Source organism: Rhincodon typus, chromosome 23, assembly GCF_021869965.1.
Source record: "Rhincodon typus isolate 14 chromosome 23, sRhiTyp1.1, whole genome shotgun sequence".
NCBI lineage: Eukaryota > Metazoa > Chordata > Chondrichthyes > Orectolobiformes > Rhincodontidae > Rhincodon > Rhincodon typus.
In genome coordinates, this window is record NC_063354.1 from 15,824,922 (window position 1) to 15,849,623 (window position 24,702).

General features: G+C 43.7%; 1 protein-coding gene across 2 annotated transcripts in view; it reads right to left on the reverse strand.

Annotated features, from left to right (window-relative positions):
• Nucleotides 1-24,702, reverse strand: part of LOC109919330 (E3 ubiquitin-protein ligase rnf213-alpha-like) — a 167,523-nt gene that overhangs the window by 64,060 nt on the left and 78,761 nt on the right. For both annotated transcript variants that reach the window (XM_048610749.1, XM_048610750.1), the window contains exons 32-39: nt 20,987-24,520; nt 14,342-14,478; nt 13,107-13,205; nt 10,370-10,491; nt 9,599-9,721; nt 6,767-6,813; nt 4,347-4,500; nt 1,383-1,518 (exon numbers count right to left, since the gene is read on the reverse strand). In XM_048610749.1, coding sequence (XP_048466706.1) covers nt 1,383-1,518; nt 4,347-4,500; nt 6,767-6,813; nt 9,599-9,721; nt 10,370-10,491; nt 13,107-13,205; nt 14,342-14,478; nt 20,987-24,520 — 4,352 coding nt within the window. The remainder of the gene's footprint in view (nt 1-1,382; nt 1,519-4,346; nt 4,501-6,766; nt 6,814-9,598; nt 9,722-10,369; nt 10,492-13,106; nt 13,206-14,341; nt 14,479-20,986; nt 24,521-24,702) is intronic.

A 24,702-nucleotide genomic window follows, 5' to 3' on the forward strand; every position in this document is an offset into this window, starting at 1 on the left:
ATGCCTGTGAGGTACTGAGGGAGTGCTGCACTGTTGGAGATGCCAACTTTCAGGCGAGACAATAAACTGAGGCCCTTCTGCCTGCTCAGGTAGATGAAAAAGGCCCCCATGGCTGTATTTTGAAGATGGGTGGGTGTTCTAGGCAATGCTTATCGCTCAGTCAACACTGCAGAAAACAGGTTATGCTGCCGTTATCACTCTGTACGGATTTGCTGATTACAAATTGGCTGCTGCATTTCCTACATTACATCGAGACCAAGCTTGAAAAAGTACTTCCTCGGCTGTGAAGTGCTATTAGGCATCTAGTGGTGGTGAAAAGCGCTATGTAAATGCAAGTCTTTCTTGCTGTCTACCCAGTGGTTTGAGTCCAACCTCTTGGCCTTGAGGGATAGCAGTTGGCAAGGAAAGGGCCGTTTTACAATGCCCTATGAGACCAGCTCTTTATGGAGAGAAATTCAATTCATAGTCACCTGCTCTACATCTGAGGAAACAAAGTAGACCCCAGCCTTACTTCACCATGAACAACTAACCTTTGGAGCTAAAAGGCACCCCTGGAGGTTGGCAAAAAGCCAAATTTGGCTCAGGCCATTGGTTGGCACAGACCACATACAAAAAGATGCCTTGCACCACTGCGCTCCCCTACCCCTTCCAGCAATTCAAATTTCAGCATATTCCCTGCTCTCATTCCCCTCACCCACCAGCATCTGTGATGGGTACAGGCCAACACATTCCTAGACTATTCAAATGACCATCTCATTCAGTGGTGATAGCAATTGAAAGTCAGTGGCTCTGTACATGAACGTTTGAATTTGTAAATGTAGATAGAGATTCAGCACAAACGTTCGGATAACATTAGGTAATCTTCAGTAATGCAACTTCTACTGCTTCACCATTGAAACGCCATTATTGAGACAAGTAGGGAATTCCAAGGAGAAAGGAATCCATCCATTCTCATGCAATCCACAGCATTAATTAAATGTTCAGGAATTGAAGAAGGATAATGTCTGATATTAACAGGACCATAGTCACTACACTTGGGTGGCAATTCCCATCAATTAAATACTCCATTCATCAGCTCACTCTGCCAAAGGCTAAAGACAAGTGGGCCTTTTGGGACTAGGATGACACTGCCATTCTGTTTTAAGGCATCTCGGAGATATGTTCTGTTTCACGTGAACAAGGAACAATGAGCAAAATCACCAGCGGCGCACAGACTATTTCATAGCAATACGAGTTGGCACAGAGTCTGAATGAACGTGTGTATGAGCCACAGGTCAGGCTGCAGCATTCTGGTCCAACAGTACAGGCTCTAGAAGTAATCTTCTATCACTACAGCAGAAAGCCCATCAATGTTGTGAATCCCGCACTGCTCGGAAAGCTACCTGAATGTGCCGCCCTCCTGCAGAGCACCGACTTTCTTGGCCTCATTACACATCCATTCTTTTGGATTTGAAGATATCTCCTCCTGTTCTTGCAGCTGTAGCATCAGTCTCTCTGTTACCGTCCTCAAAAACTGTGCTGTTAAAAACACACACAGACCATTACTGCAGGGCTTTAATATCAAAATACTGTTATGGACAAAAATCAGCCTTGGTGCAAAAGCCCTTTAGAATTATGCAATGCAGTAAATATTAATTCTGCCAGAGCCAAACTCAGGTCAATTTTGCCAACGATAATAAAAAAGGATCAACATGTGATCTGATCTGTAACAAACGACACACAAAATAGTGTTGCATCAGCAGAAGGTGTTTTTCTCAATAGCATAAATAGTCAATTTTAGGGCCTACACCTTAAAGGTACGACAGAAAGACAAATTTTGCTGCAAGGTGACACTTTGCTGTTATCGGTCCATCTTTCTGTAGGTTTGGGTGTTGGTTGTCTGCCACCAACTCTTCTATAAAACTAGTCTGCAGGGTTTACTTGTATCAAATGATTAGAATTAAACACAAAACTGTCTTCAGCAGAAGAGTTATTTGACTAACAAGAAATTGTCTGTTACGCAATAGTGAGCTAACAGGTTACATTGGCTTAAGACCGGTTAACTGCATTGACTAAAGGTAACGTACACAGTTATCACCTCTGAGATAGTAATTGAGTCTATGCTACATGGCTATAGACTGTAGAACTGACTGATCAACTGGCCAGCTTCTCCTAGAGACAGTTACTTATTTCCAGAGCTTCCAAACTAACCCACCAGACCAATTGTGCTATGCAACAAAGTCAGTTACACATTCCTCTCTGCGGGAATGTTCAAATTATTCAAACAAATTCAAACAATGTATATTCACACAAATCAACAGAACACCAATGGGATCCCTGATATCAGGACTGAAAGCAGAAACTGTAATGCAAACTTTAGAATGGACAGCGCTCCCCACTATATAACCCAAACTCTGGGTCCGATATGTAGATGACACCTTCGTGATTATCAAACGCACGAGACTAGAAGACGCCGACTGACACATAAACAGCATCCTCACAGGAATAACATTCACAAAAGAAGAAGAGAACAATAACGGACTACCCTTCCTAGACGTAATGATGGAACATAAGAACAACAGGGGACTCCAGACCAACATATACAGAAAGACCAAGCGTAGGGACCAGATACTTAATTACACCAGCAACCACCCCAACACCCATAAACAGAGCTGCATCAGGACATTATTCAGATGAGTCACAACATACTACAGCAACCCGGAATTGCGCAAAGCAGAACAGGAGCATTTATATGGAGTTTTTAAAAGGAATGGTAATCCAAACAGCACAATCTGCCATTACCTCTGTGACAGACTGCAACAAGAAGGCACAGCACGGCCAGACAGACTAGTCACCGTACCATACATCAGAGACATATCAGAGACAACCACTAAACTACTCAGACCCCTAGGTATCAGGGTAGCCCACAAACCAACAACTACCCTATGACAGCTGCTGACGAATGTAAAGGATCCCATACCCACAACAAACAAAACCAATGTAATATATGAAATATCATGCATGGACTGTAAGAAACATTACATAGGCCAAACTGGAAGAAAATTGACAATGAAGATATACGAACACCAACTAGCCACCAAGAGACACGACCAATTCTCACTGGTCTCAATACACATGGACTAAGAAGGTCACAAATTCGACTGGGACAACACATTTATAATCACAGAGATAGTAAGAACTGCCGATGCTGGAGTCTGAGATAACACAGTGTGGAGCTGGAGGAACACAGCAGTCCAGGGAGCATCAGAGCAGCAGAAAAGCTGACATTTCGGGTTGGGACCCTTCTTCACAAATGGGAGAGGGAAAGGGGACTCTGAAATAAATAGAGGAGGGGGGCAGTGATTGCAGGTAGGTAGTGGTGGGGATTGGTCAGTGAGTTGGGAGAGAAGACAGACAAGTCAATGAGGCGGGGATGAGAGGGGGTGGGGAGATTTTGTAACTAGTAAATTCCACATTGAGACCATTGGGTTGTAGACTTCCAAGGAGGAATATGAGGTGCTGTTCCTCCAGTTTCCGGGTGGCATTGTTGTGACACTGGAGGAGGCCCAGGATGGACATGTCGTCCAGGGAGTGGGAGGGGAAGTTGAAGTGGTTTTTGACTGGGAGGTGTTGTTGTTTGTCGCGAACTGAGCGTAGGTGCTCCACAAAGTGGTCTCGGAGCCTCTGCTTGGTCTCACCGATGTAGAGGAGGCCACATCAGGTACAGCGGATACAGTAGACCACATTAGCAGATGTGCAGGTAAACATCTGTTTAATGTGGAAGGTTTTCGTGGGGCCTGGGATGGAGGGGAGGGGGCAGGTGTAGGGGCAGGTGTAGCACTTCCTGCGGTTGCAGGGAAAGGTGCCGGGGGTGGTGGGGCTAGTGGGGAGTGTGGAGCGGACGAGGGAGTCGCGGAGACAGCGGTCCCTCCGGAAGGCAGATAAGGGTGGGGAGGGAAATATATCCTTGGTAGTGGGGTCAGATTGCAGGTGGCAGAAGTGGCGGGGAATGATGCGTTGAATCCGGATGTTAATGGGGTGGTACATGAGGACAAGGGGAATTCTGTCATATTTCCCTCCCCACCCTTATCTGCCTTCCGGAGGGACCGCTCTCTCCCCGATTCCCTAATTAAGCATGCTTCAAAATGACAACAGTTGTGCTCATGCAATGTAAACTGAGTGTCCGAGCTGGACTTTCCACAACAGGGAGATTTCGTGAAGTCAACTGGACTGAACATCCCATTTACATGATGTATGTTTCATGTGGTGTGAGACTGAAGCTGTTTGACACCAGTATTAAAGTTACAGTGGCAATTTGCATGAACAAAATACAAGCATTTTCAATCACATACAGTCTCCAAGCTCACCCTCATATTCCCCCTCTTCTCTCAGGAGATCCAGGAGGATCTGAACACGGTCAGTGTTTCGATGGGATCCTTCTTCCCCATCACGTATTTTACTGACTGCACTCTGTGTGCAGCTTTGTAACAGGAATGTTGTGTTGAGAATGCTTGGTTTTGCCTGTTGACAAACAATTATAAAGAAAAATTAATTTCCAGAAGAAACAGAGAAGGAATAACTTGCATTTCTGTAGCACTTTTCAAACTCTCAGTGCACTCAATGTTCTTTACACTCTGAACTGGAGTGGAGGGAAACATGGTTGTCAACTTGTACAGAGCAAAGTCACTATAGTTCCAGAGGAGTGCTGTCATTAGAAAGAGAGAGACAGAGAGAGAAATGACTGGTGGTGGTTCAGCCTGAGGGTCACCATGCCTCTGGCAAGGGTGGGGGGAGGGGGGCAGTGGTTGAGAAGGAGAGTCCTTCATGATAACCTCAGCCAATGCAGGAATTGAACCCACACTGTTGGCATCACAAACCAACTGTCCCACCAACACAAAGGACAGTAAGGTCACACAAACAACTCAAGATAATGCTCATATCAGTTGGTGTAATGATGTGGTTTGAACTGTAAACGTTATCGAGAACATGAGAGACTTTCCTCCACAACTATCAATGTGAAATACGACCTGATTGTTTATACCCCTAGAGGTACCAATTTAACAGCTCATTTGAAAGGCAGTGTCTCTGACAGAGCAGCACTCTTTCTCTGCTGCACGCTGAGGGGTCACCCTAGGTTATGTGCTCAGTCACTAAAGTGGCCCTTGAACCCAGAACGTTCTGACCCAGACGTGGGTACATTACATTGAGCCACATCTGACACAAAGAGTGTGGGCCACTTGGTTGAGGCTTTGCACTCAGAGAAAGTCAGCAATGCAGAAGAAAGCAGCTGGTGACAGAGATATGTTGTCACTGCTCCTTGCATCTGTTTGCATCAAGAATGCAAACAAACCCAAAAGGACAAGGTTTCTTGGGGATCAAAATCAGAGGGCAGGACTTTGGGGAGTCATGGAGATAAACTGATTCCCAGCGTTACAGGGATTGAATTATGCATGGAGGCTTAAGTGACATTGGTATGTTTGCCTTTATTGGTCAGTTGCATTGAGCATGGAGTTGGGAGGTCGTACTGCAGCTGTAGAGGACATTGGTTAGGCCACTTTTGGAATACTGCGTTCAGTTCTGGTCTCCCTACTATGGGAAAGATGTTGTTCAACTTGAAAGGGTTCTGAATAGATTTATAAGGATGTTGCCAGGGTTGGAAGGTTTGAGCTTTAGGGAGAGGCTGATTAGGCTGCGGCTACTTTTATTGGGAGTGTCGGAGATCGAGGGGTGACCTTATAGAGGTTTTAAAATCATGGTGAACATGGATAGAGTGAATAGCCAAGGTCTTTTTTCCAGGGTAGGGGAGTCCAAAACTAGAAGATATAGGTTTAAGGTAAGTGGGGAAAGATTAAAAGGAACTTAAGGGGCAACTTTTTCACATAGAAGAGTTGTGTGTGTATGGAATGAGCTGCCAGAGGAAGTGGTGGAGGCTGGTACAATTACAACATTTAAAAGGCATCTGGATGGCTGCATGAATGGGAAGGGGTTAGAGGGATATGGGCCAAATGCTGGCAAATGGGACCAGATTTAATTTAGAATATCTGGTCAGCATGGGCGAGTTGGATCAAAGGTCTGTTTCCATCCTGTACAACTCTAGGGTGTGGGAAAACACTTCAGTTTCATTTTATGAAAGTGGTGGTAATTATCTCCAGATGCCATATGTTATGATCTCATAGGCTCTGGCAACAATTCCATAGTCTGAGTGAAACAAATAAACAAGTGATTGTTACACATTCATTGAGGGTAACTGGAGAGAACTTGTCAGGGTGTATATGCATATATAGGGAACATGGGGTATAATAAAAGCAAAATACTGTGGATGCTAGAAATCTGAAATAAAGAGCAGAAAGTGCTGGAGAAGTTCAGCTGGTCTGGCAGCATCAATGAGGAAAGAAAGAGTTAACATTTTGAGCCCTCTATTCTACAGTATAGTTGAGCTATACCGGTCTCAAAACATTGACTCTTTTTCTCTCTCCATAGATGCTGCCAGACCTGCTAAGTTTCTCCAAAACTTTCTACCTTTATTTCAAGTAATCAGTGCTGTTGGATTTGGAAAAGAAAATATCAGAATAAAACTTTAAACAGAAAAGCGTATACCAATAATCAAGCTCCGATGTTTAACATCCCGAATGGTTTAGCATGTCACAACTTCCCATGTAACATTCAACTTCGATCAAACAACGCACCATGTTAATGACTGTAAACAGTTTCCTTTTTAATACATCTTTGGTTAATCACATTGAAGAAACATTTCTGCAGTACGAACATTTCATTAATTAGTTTATACCTGGATTTTTCCATCATCTTCTAGAATTGTGTTCTGCTCATCAATTGCTAAAGGAAAAAGCAGAGTTTTGTAAAGTCAAGGTAATACAGACTTAATAGTGCCCCATGGTCATACTCTCACAATGAATGACACACATTTGGTCAATATATTTTAAATGAGCACTTTGTAGATGAAGGATAGGTACCAATTATGGTTGTGGCTGGAACTACCCGACAACTCCAAACTATTGGATTAAGTTGAACTGGTGTACCTCTGGTTCCTGCCACCAGAGGTCACTAATACACCTTTTAAAAACTATCTCCATTATCTGTGAGGAAGGGGTCACTCGACCCAAAACGTTGACTCTGATTTCTCTCCGCAGAGGCAGCCAGCCCTGCTGAGCTTTTCCAACAATTTCTGTTTCGGTCTCTCATTTACAGCATCCACAGTTCTTTCAGTTTTTATGCATTATGAGTTCCTAGAAAGTAGAGTCAACAGGTAGACAGGATAGTGAAGGCAGTGTTTAGTATGCCTTTATTGGTCAGTGCATTAAGTAAAGGAGTTGGGAGGTCATATTACGGCTGTACACGACATTGATTAGGCCACTTTTGGAAAACTGCGTCCAATTCTGGTCTCCCTGTTATAGGAAGAATGTTGTGAAACTTAAAAGGGTTCAGAAAAGATTTACAAGGATGTTGCCAGAGTTGGAGGATTTGAACTATAGGGAGATGCTGAATAGGCAGCAGCTATTTTCCCTGGAGAGTTGGAGGCTGAGGGGTGACCTTATAGAGGTTTATAAAATCATGAGGGCCATGGATAGGCTGATTAGACAAAGTCTTTTCCCTGGGCCATGAAGGGTCTAGGCCCGAAACGTCAGCCTTCCTGCTCCTATGATGCTGCTTGGCCTGCTGTGTTTATCCAGCTCTGCATCTTGTTGTCTTGGATTCTCCAGCATCTGCAGTTCCTACTATCTCAAGCATAGGTTTAAGTTCAGAGAGAAAAGATTTAGAAGGGATTTAAAGGGCAATTTTTTCACGCAGAGAGTGGTGCGTGTGTGGAATAAGCTGCCAGAGGAGGTGGTGGAGGCTGGTACAATTACAACATTTAAAAGGCATCTGGATGGGTATATGAATAGGAAGGGTTTAGAGGGATATGGGCCAAATGCTGGCAAATGGGACCAGATTAATTTAAGATATCTGGTCAGCATGGACGAGTTGGACCAGAGGGTCTGTTTCCATGCTGTACAGTTCTATGATCTATCTGTGGGTTCAGAATTGAACACTGTAGCATTTTATTACAACATCTTAAATTACTGTGACATCCTTAATGCAGTAAATGACCTGAAATAGATGAATAAATTAACTCCTAATGCAGGAAATAGTAATATCTATTGTTTTGCATAACAGCTCTGCACTGTCAATAAGACTGATCCTGATCTCCCAGTTGCTTGCCATTTCAATAAACCACCTTGCTCCCATGCTAACATTTCCATCTGAGCCCTGCTATGGTGTTCCATCCAAGCTTAAAGCAAACTGGAAGAATAACCCTCATTTTTCACTTAGGTACTTTATAGCCTCTAGGACTCAATATTAAATTCTATGACTTCAGAGCCTGACCACGCGATATCTGTTCTCTATTTTTCTTACATCCATCCCTCCCACATCCACGACCCCGTGGCTGTGTATCCTTCACTTTTCTCTGAGCAGAGGAGATCCATTTTCTCCTTTTCACACTGTAATTTACACCCATTTTACATCTCTATTTCTCTTTCACCAGGATTAGCAACCACTTGGCCTTTACACTATCTGTTCCCCTCACTACTCCTCTGTCACAAGCATAAAACATTGTTTTCCAATCCCTTTAGGGACTGAAGAAAAGGTCATACCATCGCTCCACAGAAGCTGCCAGGCCTGCTGTGCTTCTTCAGCATTCTCTGTGTTTGTTACTAATTACCACTCTCATCAACTATCTAAAAATTCAAATCTTAAGAAGTTACATGTCTAACACTGCAATTTAACTGCATTTTCCAAACAGTCTAATAGGAAGCACAGGCCTCATTCTCCCTTAAAAGTTGCAGTATGTCTTTATGACATGCTGATAACTTTGAAGGGCAGAGTTGGCCCAGGAAGGAATCAGCTCCTTCACATCAAATGTTCTTTTAAAGCTGTATACACCCTATTGTGTGATGTTTCATTGTTAATATGCTGTATACCTTAAAGAGACATGCTCACGATATCATCACCAAATCATAGCATGTGATCTGATGGTATATAACGTCTTGGACTCCATGTTACTGGGGCCACTCGAAGCATGATGCACTGATGGATATGTGCTACTTTTTGTAACTGTACAGCTTAGCATTGCCCCAAATATTGAAGTGTCTATGATTGAAATATGTGCATATATTGGGAGCTGCAATAAATGTCTGTCCAATCTTTGAGTGCTAGGTTATCTATTTCTTATTCTTATGTTATGGAAGCTAACAAAAATGTGGCCTCATCAGGTACAAATATTTTTAGTTCTTCATGAATTGTAGAAGATGAAAAGCCAATCACTGTGCCTCAAAATGACAGCAAACAGAGAGGAACGTAGCTGTTTGCAAACGGCTGCAACTTTAATCTGAGCACCTCAACACATTATTACTTTATAGCAACAAAAACAAAGTTGCTGGAAAAGCTCAGCAGGTCTGGCAGCATCTGTGAAAGAAAAAACAGAGTTAACGTTTCGGGTCCGGTGACCCTTCCTCAGAGCTGGATTACTTTATTAATTATTAATATTACTATATAGCATGCTCCTTCATACAACAGTGCAAGAAGCACAATTTAACTCACTCTGATGTAAGCAATAAATTACCTGCGGGTACACCCAAAGCCTTTGCAAACAGTTCGCTGATAGTCAGGTTATAGAATGCAGATAGATCGGAGGTCATCTCCTCTGATTCAGTCACATCGTCAATGTGGACAGAAAGCCATTGGCCTGCACAGTAATCAAGATACATGTCAAGACTGAAGAGTGTTCCCACAACAATAAGCACCCATTTATTTGTTTTCTTTGCTTCTGCTGACTTCCCTGCTATCTATTTTCAGTCACTTTGTTTTAAGATCAGTTGGGAAGTTGGCCTGATACTTCACACTCACAAACAGGATGGTGCCTCTCCTCCATATAGCATCTTTGAACTACTCCCCGAAGTTGCAGGTAGTTCTGCCCTCATTGGTCAGCTCCTACATTCATACTGCAACAACAGAGTGTTACCACCACTTAAAGACTTATGTGCAAAGATTGATTTTTTAAAAAAAATCGTAACATGCTGCCGGCATCAGCATTTATTATACATCTCTAATTATCCAGAGGGCAGATAAGAGTCAACTATATCATTGTGGGTCTATAGTCACATCTGGGCCACACCAGGTAAGAAAGGCAGATTTCCTTCCCTGAAGGACAATAGTGAACTAGCTTTTTTTTATGACAACAACAGTATTTACATGGCACACACATGCAGCTTCCTCCTGTGCTGCATTATTCTTGGCTTTCTGCATCAAATATGACACAAAATTCCTGCTAGTTTACACCAGACATGACTACTATCCCAATGCAAAACTGTGCCATCTCTCCAGTTGAACATACCTCCTTGAAATCCAATATATTTTGTTCGGCCTGCAATTCGAGAGAGCTTTGTGATAAAATACACAAAGCAGTTTGACTTGGATGTAGAGCTCATCAGATTCATTTCGTTCATTGTACAATATCTGGAAATTAAATATAAGGCCTCAATGTTAGATTTTAAAATCAAGATCATATCATCCAACCAACATCAACAGGAGACACTGGCTGGACTCATACCTGGCACATAGGAAGACGGTTGCAGTTGTTGGAGGTTGGTCATTCCAACTCCAAGACATATCTTCAGTCCATGTCCAAATTCAGCAAGACTTGGACAATATTGAAGCTTCGGCTCAGAATTGGCAAAAACATTCATGCAGTACAAGTGCCAAGCAATGACCATCTTTAAGAAGACAGAACCTAACCAAAGCCTCTTGACAGTCAATAGCAATATTACAGCTGAAGCCCCCACCATCAACATCTTGGAATTACCACTGACTGGAAACTGAACTGGACGAGTCGTGTAAATACTGTTTAAATACTAACCAATGGCTAACAATCTGCTGCAAGTAATTTATCTCCTGATTCCTCAGAGTCTGTTAACCAACTACAAGGTATCAAGATGTAATATTGACAAGACGGGATATCTCTCCACTTGCCTGGATGAGTGCTGCTCCAACAACATTCAAGAAGTTTGACACCATCCAGGACAAAGCCAGCTTGATTGGCCCACATCCACAAAAAAAGCCATTACGTCAACAACAGAAGCTCAGTAGCTGCCGTGTGTACTATCTACAAGATGCACTGCAGAAATTCACCAAGACTCCTTAGACAGTACCTTCCAAATCTAGGACCACTTCTATCTGGAGTACAAGGGCAGCAGATCCATGGGTACACCATCACCTGTAAGCCCACCTCCAGTCACTCACTATCCTAACTTGGGAATATATCGCTGTTCCATCAGTATTGTTACATCAAAATCCTGAAATTCCATCCTGAAGGGCATTGTATGTCTACCTACAGCAAACAGACTGCAGTGGTTCAACAAGGCAGCTGACCACCCCCTTATCAAGGGTAACTAGAGATGAGAAGTGAAGCTCTGATTCACTGAGACAGTGATTTTCCATCATTCAGCATTTAGTGGTTACAAAACTGTCAGCTCTCACTGCATCATTTTACAACACACTCCTCTGAATGTATCAGGAAAAGGTGATTCCAAATCGAATACCCTTAAATGTTCAGTCATTGTCAAATGAGCAGGAGGATACTGCATTAAGCACCTCAAAAGAGCAAAAATAAAAATAATCTCACGGGAAATCTCCTCAAGAAATGTTCAATTTTGAGATTGCCTGTGGCATCCAACCCTGTCTGACATTTTCTAAATTGAAGCACTAACCTAGAGGTGGTTGAAACTCATAGATCTAATGATGCACAGGGGATAAACATATTATTGCAAAGCAAAACTCCAGCATTTCTAAACATCACTGTCAAATCAACCAACTTCTTAAGAATTAGAAATTATTTCCAGGACAAAATCAGACCAGTTGACCCAACAAATCCATGACTATGCTGCACTTAAGGCTTCTCCAAACCCTATATGTTAAAGAGCATCAATATTTCCTTTAATTACTATCCACATCAAGTGTTTTTCTAACTTCCCTCAAATGCTATTCACCCCAGTTTTGTGTTTGTGAGATTCACAACCTAGCCTCTCTCTTTGTAAAGACGTTTAACCCCAGGTTGCATTTATTAATCACCAACTTTATATCTATGGCCCTTAGTTCTGGTCTTGTCTGCAAGAACATCTTCCACCCTAATAAGTCGATTTACAATGTTAAAATACCTTCAGCAGGTCAATCCTTTTCTAGAGAAAAGACCTCCAGCCTGTTCAATCTTTCTGGATTGTATAATCTCTTGGTTTCAATATGTGAGTAGGTCCAGTCACACCAGGACTCCTTTTAGAGCAGTGTGAACACCTTGAACAAAGACAGGAAGTACTGGAGGAACTCAGCGAGTCTGGCAGCATGTGTTGAGAGAAAATAGTGAGAACCGAAGACAGCTAGGGAAGGGTGGAATAAATGCTGGTGACAGGGTGGAGAATAGAGCACATGGAGATGGTGCCCACAGATGGAAGGAGATTTAGAGAGAGAGACAGAGAGAGAGAGACAGAGACAGAGAGTAGTGGGTGGGGTGCTATCTCCCTCTTGGCTTATCAGTAATCCCCTTTGTTTTTGTTATAGCTAAAAAAAACAAAGTTGCTGGAAAAGCTCAGCAGGTCTGGCAGCATCTGTGAAGGAAAAGAACAGAGTTAACGTTTCGGGTCCAGTGAACCTTCCTCAGAACCGGACCCGAAACATTAACTCTGTTTTATCCTTCACAGATGCTGCCAGACCTGCTGAGCTTTTCCAGCAACTTTGTTTTTGTTCCTGATTTACAGCATCCGCAGTTCTTTCGGCTTTTGTTTTTTTTGCTATCCCTTTTTTCCTCCCTCCTTCTCTGTTTGAGCACTGTCTCCATATAGTCTATTCTTCCCCCCCATTCCATCATCAGCATATAGTCCACCCTTCCCCAGCTATTTCAGTTCTGACAACGGGTTTGAAACATTAACTGTGTTTTCTCTCTCCAGATGCTGCCAGGCCTGCTGAGTTTCTCCAGTGCTCTCAGTTTTGGTTTCAGACCTTCAGCATCCACAGTTCTTTGTGTTTGTTTTAGTGTGAATGCCCTGTTGTTCCTACCTGATGGCGAAACCATTTGTACTTACTTGGCAGAAGCAATCAGCTCTGAACTGTGGGAGGACTCTTCAGTATCCATTTGTATCAGTAACACTTGAGTGCCAGTCCTCAGGCTTTGAAATGACTCTCTGCGGGCATAAAAAGATTAACACACTTTCAATCTGGAACACACGAAGAAGGTGTTGTTTTGTATTTTTTCTGAATGACTTGGTAAGAACATTTTTTTTATCAGATCAGAAAATTTGAACATTTGCTTAACTGCACTGAGTCAATTTTTACCAATTTCTGGACCTGTCAATGAAAATAAATGCAAGTTGTACCTCAGTAATCCAGCAACCTTGGATCTGAGTCATTGCTGAAGGAAGGTCACATGGATGTTTTTTAACCATTCCTTTCTCTCCTCCCATCCCTCAATTACTATCCAGAAGGCACTGACTCATACAAAGACATTTTCACTTGTGCAAACATCTGATAGAGTCATACAGCACGGAGACAGTCCTTTTGGTCCAACTCATCCACGCCAACCAGACATCCCAATCTGGCAAATGAGACTAGGTCAGCATTTAGCCCATAACCCTCTTAGACCCATCCTATTCATGTAGCCATCCAGACACCTTTTATATGTTGTAATTGTATCTGCCTCCACCACTTCCTCTGGCAGCTCGTTCCATACACACACACCGCTCTCTGTGTGGAAAAGTTGTCCCTCAGGTCTTTCCCCTCTCACCTTAAAACCATGTCCTCTCGTTATGAACTATCCTACAATGGGTAAAAGACCTTGGCTATTCACCCTATCCATTCCCCTCATGATTTTACAAACCTCGATAAAGGTCACTCCTCAGTCTCAAATACTCCAGGGAAAAAAAGCCCCAACGTATTCAGTCTCTCCCTATAACTCAAACCCTCCAGTCCTGGCAACATCCTTGGAAATCTTTGCTGCACCCTCTCAAGTTTAACAACATCCTTCCTATAGAAGGTAACCTTCGATGGGCTATTCAACTACGGGATTGTTGTACTTGCACAGGCTGGGTGACCACTCTTCCCATCTTCTTGAATCAATCTCGCAGCTTGGTTTGTCTGACGTATGTTAGTCTTTGATGCATTTCTTTTGGATAATGTACACAGACAACAACCACTTGTGAGTGTACGACCAGAAGGGCGTCTGATTACAGAGGCGCATCCCAGATGTGGGGTTTGATTGTATCTTTACGTTATTGAACACTGTTGCAATGATTAACAATTGCGGCAAACCCAGGATACTGACCTTATCTTTTTACAGAAGGAATATTCTGTGTCAAACTGGTGCAGGAACAGCAGGGAAAATTCCTCGACATTGTCACCAAGTTCCTTGACCAGTACCTTGACGTCTGTCTTGGTGAGAAGCCTGGAAAATGTTGTTACCTGGAACAACAGTATTTTACAGTTAGCATGATGATGCCCATGTCAGTGGGTGCAACTTCAACCTTTTCAATGCTCAACCTGCAGCTTGAGTTCACGTTATTTACTCGAAGTCTGATTTCTCTTTGAAAAATGCATTCAATATGAATCAGGAAAGGAATAGTGGAAGGAAGCCAATTGACTAGTCAATCATACAATCCCTACTGTGCAGAAAGAGGCCATTTGGCCCATCGAGCCTGTACTGACACTCAAAAGAGCATCCCACCCAAACCCAGATCCCCCCCCCGGCAATAACCCCATATTTATTGTGGCTAATCCACAGAGCCTGCACATCCCTGGTGTGGTCAGGTGGCCAGCACCAGAAGTGCTTACAATATCGGTAAAGATCTACAATCAAGCATGCTGGGAATTTTGGTCAAACTAGTTTAGACTTTGACCTCAGTTAAACTGCAGCCAGGACATGTTGTGAGCTACAGTTTCCTGTGTTGACCAAATAAGGCAAATGTCATGTGGTCCCTGGACATGCAGCCACCACTACTACTTTATACGAAGTACGGAATGTCAGTGTTTATGGCTTGCTGTAAACATTTGGGACTTGGAGACAGTAAGGACTGCAGATGCTGGAAGCCACAGCCAATAGATGTGAAGTTGGAAATGCACAGCAGGTCAGACAGCATCCGAGGAGCAGGAAAGTCAACATTTTGGGCCAAAACATTGACATTCCTGCTCCTCGGATTCTGTCTGACCTACTGTGCTTTACCAGCTTCACATCCAGTAAACATTTGGGAGTTATTTACCAAGAAACTACATTGGTTAGGATCGAACAATGTGATCAGGCTTTGATCAATTCATTGGCTGAGTGCCAGAGAGCTTTCTGGAAACAGAGCACACTTTCCGATAAGTTAACAGAACAAAAGAATTTTCTGAGAAGAAGCTATATTTGAGAAGCATGTGCCCTGAAGGAAATCTTCAGAGAAGACAAGGAACCATGAAGTGAGATCTACACGGAGAACTATGTTGGCCACTTCACTCAAATCAGGGTATAACTGGATTCAAGCCAAACTTATAGAGTTAAAGTAAGAGTTGGGCTAAATGTGAATTAATTTAAGGTAAGAAAAAGTGGAGTTAAATGAATTGAGTTAAAGTTGAAGTTAATTTCAGGCAACACTGGGCACTATGGGGCACTTTAGCATGGCTAATCCACTTAACTGGCATATCTTTGGACTGTTGGAGGAAACCGGAGGACCCAGAGGAAACCTACAATTTCTGAAGAAGGGTCCAGACCCGAAACGTCGGCTTTCCTGCTCCTCTGATGCTGCCTGGCCTGCTGTGTTCATCCAGCTCTACACCTTGTTATCCCAGACACAAGGGGAATGTGCAAACTCCACACAAAAAGTCATCCAAGGCTGGAATGGAACCCTAGCTCTGTGAGGCAGCAGTGCTAACCACTGAGCCACCATAAATAGATAACGCCTCCACTTTTATACTGTCTCTGAACTCCAGAGATAAACTAGGGCTGGGCAAGGATATTAAGCAGAAGCAACACCAAAGCACAGACAGATGTAAGGAAGTGAAAACAGGCTTTCTCTTGTGCTCACAGTTTGAGGAATTTGGCGGCTTTATCACCTATTACTCACAAAACATAGCATTATTTTATGTAGACCTAAAGTAATGCGGTCTGGAACATTTGCAGCTGTTGGATTTAACATTAAGGAAGAGAATGCTGTGTGTGAGACAGCCTTATTGAAGGATAATGGATTCTCAGGGAGCTTCACAGATTAGATATGGACAGGCTGTTTTCCTTGGTATGAGAGTCTAGGACCAGACAGCATCATCTTAGAATATGGAGTCACCTATTTAAGACAGAGATGAGGAGAAATTTCTTCTCTCAGAGAGCAGTGAATCTCTGGAATTCTTTACCACAGAGAGCTGTCGAGGCTGGGGTCATTGAGCTTTTTCCAAGTCTGATGTAAACAGAGTTTTAATTAGGAAAGGATTCACAGGTTATGGGGAAAAGGCAGGAAAGTGGAGTTGAGAATTAAATCCCTTCTGAAGACGGGAAATGCTAACTCTGCTGTCTCCACAGATGCTGCCCGACCTGCTGAGTTTTTCCCAGCAATTTCTGTCGTTTCCAGCATCCACAATTGTTTGGATTTTTTAAGGATTAATCAGATCAACTGAGACCTGCTTGTAAAAGGAACAAGAACGACGGCACAGATTGAAAGTGATCCGCAAAAGAAGCAAGAGTGAAGTGAGGAAAAAGGTTTTCAGTCAGTGAGTACTGAGGGTAAGGAATATGTAAGTGTAGTGGAGGCAGATTGAACTGAGGCACTCAGGAGGGCGCTGGATGATTCTTTGGACAGAAATAGTGTACAAGGATATGGGGAAAAGCAGGAGACTGGCATTAGGTAATAATGCTTGTTTAATGAGCCAGTGTAGGCACAATGGACTGAATGGCTTCTTTCTGCTCAATAACACTTCTGTGATCTCAGTGAACAGCTGAACAGAGTTTATGGGTTGAATGACCGAACTCTCCTCCTATGTGTTATGGTCTCTTCCCTTTACACACTGTACTCTGTGCAGGTAGTAGCAATTTCTTGTAAATGATTTATTAAGGCACATCATGCTGCGGCTGTACAAGACATTGGTGAGAGCCACATTTGGAATACTGAATACAATTCTGGTCACCCTGCAATAGGAATGATGTTGTTAAACCAGAAAGGGTACAGAAAAGATTTACAAGGCTGTTGCTGGGACTAGATAACAAGGTGTGGAGCTGGATGAAGACAGCAGGCCAGGCAGCATCAGAGGAGCAAGAAAGCTGACGTTTCTGGTTTGGACCCTTTTCCAGAAATGGGGGAGGTGAAGGGAGCTCTGAAATAAATAGAGAGAGGGGGAGGCAGTGATAGAAGGTGGATAGTGGAGCAGACCATCCATAACCTCATCACCTCAGGTGACCTCCCACCCACAGCCTCCAACCTCATCATTCCCCAACCCCGCACCGCCCGTTTCTATCTCCTTCCCAAAATCCATAAACACGACTGCCCTGGTTAACCCATTGTCTCTACCTGCTCCTGCCCCACCGAATTTATCTCCACCTATCTCGACTCCATTTTGTCCGCCCCGGTCCAGGAACTGCCGACCTACGTCCGTAACACCACCCACGCTCTCCACCTCCTCCAAAATATCCGATTCCCTGGTCCCCAACACCTCATCTTTACCATGGATGTTCAGTCCCTATACACTTGCATTCCCCATGCAGATGGCCTAAAAGCCCTCCGCTTCTTCCTGTCCCACGGGCCCGACCAGTCCCCCTCCACTGACACCCTCATCCGCCTAACCGAACTCATCCTTACACTTAACAACTTCTCCTTCAACTCCGCCCACTTCCTACAGACAAAGTGGGTAGCCATGGGTACCCGCATGGGCCCAAGCTATGCCTGCCTCTTTGTAGGATCCCTCTTCCGCAGCTACACTGGCCCCATCCATCACCTCTTCCTCCGTTACATCGATGACTGTATTGGCGCCGCCTCGTGCTCCCATGAGGAGCTCAAACAGTTCATCCACTTTACTAACACCTTCACCCCAACATTAAGTTCACCTGGACCATCTCTGATACCTCTCTCTTCTTCCTGGACACCTCTGTCTCCATCTCTGGCAACCATCTGGAGACCGATATCTATTTCAAGCCCACCAACTCCCACAGCTACCTAGAATACACCTCCTCTCACCCAGCTTCCTGCAAGAATGCTATCCCCTATTCCCAATTCCTTTGCCTCCGCTGCATCTGTTCCCAAGATGAGGCGTTCCACACCCGGACATCCCAGATATCTTCGTTTTTCAAGGACCGCAATTTCCACCCCCCTCCGCCTCAGTGGTCAAAATGGCCCTCAACCGCATCTCTTGCATTTCCTGCACTTCAGCCCTCACACCCACTCCTCGCAATAACAACAAAGACAGAATTCCCCTTGTCCTCACGTATCACCCCATCAAACTTCGGATTAAACACATCATTCTCCACCACTTCCGCCACCTGCAATCTGACCCCACTACCAAGGATATATTTCCCTCCCCACCCTTATCTGCCTTCTGGAGGGACCGCTCTCTCTGCAACTCCCTCATCCGCTCCACACTCCCCACTAGCCCCACCACCCCCGGCATCTTTCCCTGCAACCGCAGGAAGTGCTACACCTGCCCCTACACCTCCCCCCTCACCTCCATCCCAGGCCCCAAGAAAACCTTCCACATTAAACAGATGTTAACCTGCACATCTGCTAATGTGGTATATTGTATCCGCTGTTCCCGATGTGGCCTCCTCTACATCGGGGAAACCAAGCGGAGGCTCGGACACCGCTTTGTGGAGCACCTACGCTCAGTTCGTGACAAATGACAACACCTCCCAGTCGCGAACCACTTCAACTCCCCCTCCCACTCCTTGGACGACATGTCCATCCCGGGCCCTCCAGTGCCACAACAACGCCACCCGAAAACTGGAGGAGCAGCACCTCATATTTCGCCTGGGAACCCTACAACCCAGTGGTGTCAATGTGGACTTTACTAGCTTCAAAATCTCCCCACCCCCAACCTCAACCTCAGACCAGCACCCCACCTCTCGTCCCGGCCTCCTTGACCTGTCCGTCTTTCCTCCTACCTACCCACCCCTCCCTCCTCACTGACTAACTCCCATCCCAACTCCCTACCCACACTCACCTGTACTGGCTTCATCCCCGCCTCCTTGACCTGTTCATCTTCTCTCCACCTATCTGCTCCAGTATCCACCTTCTATCACCACCTCCCCCTCTCTCTATTTATTTCAGAGCCCCCTTCCCCTCCCCCATTTCTGAAGAAGGGTCCAGATCCGAAACGTCAACTTTCCTGCTCCTCTGATGCTGCCTGGCCTGCTGTGTTCATCCAGCTCTACACGATGTTATCTCAGACCCCAGCACTGGCAGTTCCTACTACTTCTGTTGCTGGGACTGGAGGGTTTGAGTTATAAGGAGAGCTGGATAGGCTGAAACTTTTTATCGCTGGAGCATCGGAGGCTGAGGGGTGACCTTGTAGAGGTTTATAAAATCATGAGGGGCATAGATAAGGTGAATAGCCAAGATATTTTCCCAATGACAGCGGAGTCCAAAATTAGAGGACGTAGGTTTAAGGTGAGAGGGGAAAGATTTAAAAGGGACCTAATGAGCAACTTTTTCATGCAGAGGGTGGTGCTTGTATGGAATGAGCTGCCAGAGGAAGAGTGGAGGTGGGTACAATCACAACATTTAAAAGACATTTGGACAGGTACATGAATAGGAAAGGTTTAGCGGGATATGGGCCAAGCACAGGCAAATGGGTATAGTTCAGTTTAGGAAACCTGGTTGGCATGGACAAGTTGGACCGAAAGGTCTGTTTCCATGCTGTATGACTCTATGTTAAAGCACTTGTTAACTCAGGTCGGCATTTACACAGGAGGTAGTATCAGGCATGGGTAAAACATGAGAGGGGTTTCATTCTACATGGCTTCAAAGCTTCCAACGTTTCTTTCTCACATTTTGTCCTGAAAATTTTCAATCTTCTCAGGTATTCTGAGGAAGGGTCACCGGACCCGAAACGTTAACTCTGATTTTTTTTTCTTCACAGACGCTGCCAGACCTGCTGAGCTTTTCCAGTAACTTCTGTTTTTGTCGGCTAGATGGCTGGTTTGCAATGCAGACTGATACCAACAGCACAGGTTCAATTCCTGCAGCAGCATGTAGGATTCTCCTTGCAAGCCCTCCTCTTGCCTGAGGCAATGTGACCATTGGGTTAACCCACCACCACTGCCCTTTCTAATGAGAGAGCGGCCCTGTTGCCTGCTAGGACTATGGGGACTTTACCATTACCTGTATATTTAAATAGTACAAATTGAAGATATAAATCAAATCCAAGCAATTTGGATATATCTTTTGGCTATCCAGCTTAAGCTTCAGAATTTCATTATCAAAACAGAAAAGAAAAGCTACAATTGCTGAAAGCATATGATGAATGGTAGCTGAAGCTATAATGACCTGTTGAATCTAGTTACTTTCCACCTTCTAGCTCAGCATCCCATTTGGAGGAACCCTCCTGAGCATGATTGACTAGCAATACCTTTTGGATCCAGGGATGGGAAACTGGGGAAGTCATAAAAAAAGTTCATCGTGTCAAACAAAGGACAGGTTTTGAAGCACTGCAGCGAGAGGGTCCATGTTAAATAAGTTCAGGACAAGCCAGAACCTCTGCGCAGCCAAACAAAGCCCTAACGCACTTGTGGAGAGACACAAACAAGTTAATACTGAGGGGTGTCCCTTCCACAGACCAAGTTGTACTAAGTAAACTCAATAAATGATGAGGCAATCACTTGACTCAGGGGCTTCATGCTTATTAAATAAATCATGGTAGCTAAGATCCCATAATTGGATTTCAATTTTTTACACAGTGTAATCTCTTCGCCGGAATCGCAATATTGAAATTCCTCTAAATGTGTACATTTCAACATTATTACCTCAACAAAATTGTGTCGTCGTGTTTCTGTGTTTCCAAGATGGTGATGAATATAATAACTCAGTGACCTATGGCATTGTTGAACAAAGTATTCTTCCCATTGCTCCTTGACTTCCTGATCCCCTAGCTTTGAATGTTTTAAACGAACCACGGCATCTGGAGTCACACAGTTTAAAAGAAGTCTTTTTGCTGATTTAAGTATAATTCGAGGATCTTCAAAGATATCATTGTTTGTCAGGTCTGCAGTATCCAGAACTTGCAGCAGTACACTGGGACATGCATCAGTGTGGAATCCAATGATCACCTCTGAAGGGTTTAGCATTAATCCACCTTGAAGTCCATCATGACTCATTTTCACTGACACAAACTCCTTGACCCATAGCTCCAATTGTTTGTTGATACTTTGCTGCTGTTGGTTAAGTACAGTACCCATGTCCAGGCTGTGTTTTTCAAGTCTATTGATCAAAGGAATGGGAAACTGTTCATAGACAACATCCTTATCTTCAATAACAATGAGTCGAAAATTTTTGTCCACTCTGCATTTGACACGATGTGTTCCTAAGCCCAGATCCACATATTGGTATTCTCCAAGGGTCACGTAGTACTGATTCAAGGCATCATAAAGGCTTTCATACAAGTTTTTCAAATTCAGAAGGATTACTGTCCTCCCAGTCTCCATGCAGGTCTTCACTCGATTTACATTTCTGCAAATTTGCGTATACTCCTGATCCTTTGGAAAACTGGACCCGAATATAATCTCAGGCTTGTCATCCAGATCAAGAAAAACATGTTGCAGTACAATCTGAAGGGCAACGTAATTCTTGGTGAGGAGCAGTAGATAGCGACACTCTCCAGCACTGGAATCTGCTCTGATATTTTTCTTCACCATCTCCAGTGTACTTATTTGAGGAAGAGAGTCTAAATTAGGGAGAAAAATTTCAAGTGGATTAAAGTCATCTTTACCACTGAAATTCCGAGAGATGGTGTCAGCCAACTGTTGCTCTGTTGGATTGCACTTTGTCTCCTTCGCTGTGATAAAAACCATCTTGACAAGGCTGTAGTAGTCGCGGAGTCCAAAAAACTGCCCGTCTTCAATGTTACAAACTTCTAGATACGCTTTTGCAAAGGTGGGAAAGAGATGTTGCACCTTTTGTTGCAAAGCGGGGTCAGATGAACATATTCCTTTGGCTGTCTCGATGAGCTCGTTCTGACATGGATCCAATCGAGAAACAAAAATCCCACGGTTCATTTTGGCAGGATCCAAGGCCCAGTTTGAAATTCCAATGAAGCCCACTTTCTTGTGAGGGACTGGATTGTCATCATCAATGCAGCCATCTTCCAACAATGGATGCAGAGCTTTCAATGGCATCTGTGGAGAGTCTTCAGCCAAGCCAATTTCATCTAAGACCACAACGGAAGCATACTCATCCAGGTTTTTGCCCTGCTGAAAGCGTGCACACTGTTTGAACGTGTTGATGATCCCCTCTGCTGTTGAATGGGGGCTGCATTGAAAAGACACCATGTGAACTTGTTTCAGCTTTTTGAACAGCTCACAGTAAGCAGATTGCCCCTGCATTGCATCTAACACAACAGTTTTTGCCAAAGATTTTGAACTGCCAGGTTTACCAACAAGGAATAGTGGGATCCTCAGTTCAATGCAAATGATCATTAAGAAAACATTCTCATTTAAGGCCTCATTTTTAGCTATTGTTTCCCGTGTGTTTATATTTTTCATGAAAATATTTTGACAGCGGACAATTTGATTGTGGATTTCAGTCGCTGAATCATAAGGTTCAGGGAAAAATTTGCATATCGTTGCTAAATACCGTGCCTTGCATGACAGGGAAGCATAGTAACAAACTCCTAGCGCCGATATCAGAGCTTGTAACATATTTGTGTTTGGGTTTGGGTAGTCAAATAGATTTTCTCTGTGTGCATAAAACCACACCAAGACTTTCATGCATCGTTCCACATCTCGCAAGCTCACAAAGCTGCACTCATCTTTCTTTTGCCTCATGAATTTCTGTGAGGCTGCTAGAACTTGCATTATGATTTCCGCATGCAGAAAAGGAAGATTATGGCTCCGGATATATCTTCGAACAATCTGATTCGTGTAAGCCAACTCAGCTTTGTCACTCAGCTGTCCAAAATCCCATACAAGTGGAATCATACTTGGCGGTAATGGCTGCACCCTGTAAACTAGCTGTCTCAGAGGTATTTTTCCCAGCTTATCTTCAGTCTCATCAACTTTAACTCGGTATCCCAATCCAGCCATTTCCAGACGTTTGATCATAGCTTCCGAATGCTTTCTGTAAGGGTTGCAGGCTGCAATTATTTTTAAACCAGTGTTGCTTTTCATTGTTTTACCTTGAACTGTTTTATCACAGAGGACTTCTTTAATGGCATGGATAGCTTCTGTGGTGTTGGCTTCATCAAAGAACAGGACCGTGTCCAAGCCATACTTGACCTTGTTTCCAAGGGCAAGCTTTTCTGCTTCTCCAATTTTTGCATAGATTATCTCTGCTGTTGTGCCTCCGTGTACCTTAACCAGTTTCATTGTTTCAGTCTTATGCTTCCCTTTCTGTAGATCACAAAGAAACCTAATCAGTCTTGTCTTCCCACAGCCAGTCTCCCCCATGATGATGACAGGAATTTCACTCCTAAAGCGCATGTGGATGGCCAACATTTTCATCATGTTGTCTGAAGTTAGTTCATAAGTCTCATCTGGATCGATTGCTTCTTCAATCCCAAGTACAAGGCAAAGCTTTCGGATTTTCACTTCTCTGGGAAGATTATCGATATCCTCGTTGAACTGTATTCTCTGCATGCTAAGCCCATTTAATAGTTGTGGAGACATGACATTTCCTTTCAGAACCTCACCAGTCCGATGATCCACAGCATCAATTCGCTTTCCAACACTTTTTAAATGAAAACCAAAGAACGTCATGGACAAATGGTCTGCATTGAAAAAGATGTATGGGTGAGGGTGGGTTTCCCATCTTTTCCGGATCAAGAATGGAAGCAGGTCTTCCTCTTCTTGGAAAGCTGAGAAATCAGGGCTTTCATCTGAAATGTTCATCGCGGGTGTTGCAAAGTCTTGAGCCATGAGAATCATGAACTCAACAATGAAGTTTTTAAAACCAATCAGGGTATCTCCAACAAACAAAGGTTTACAAAATACTGACTGCTCACAGCTTTTTAGCTGAAGGTTCAGAAACCAAGTAAAGTTTCTCAACTCTGCCCAGGAAGGATCCCTTAGTCCACAGTACTGTAGGAATAAAGTTAGGCATTCAGCTGGATTTCCTTCAACGCTATACTTTTTATATGAGAATGCATCAATGTCCTTATGCACACTGAACCTACGGAGATATTGGTAAGGTCTTTGATAGGCTTCACTGACAAATACATCTTCGTCCATTAATGGATCTAAAATATTATGGTGGATGCCTTGGTGCTTTTTTAGTTCGAGCTGACGAACTTCTCTTGGTGATCTGCAGTGAATAGTGGGTAGGATACCTAGAAGTCCCATGCTTGCCTACATGAAGAAAAAAAGCATTGAAAGAAGTATTACTTAAAGAGCAGATTTCTTTTTCTTACAGTTGCATCCATTGTATTATGAAAAGAAGAAGCTTTATTAGTTGTTAGTGTGGACAAAATAACAATCACAGAACTGGATGAAAGCAGGAAGAAGAGTTAAGTCAAACCTGAAGACTTGAT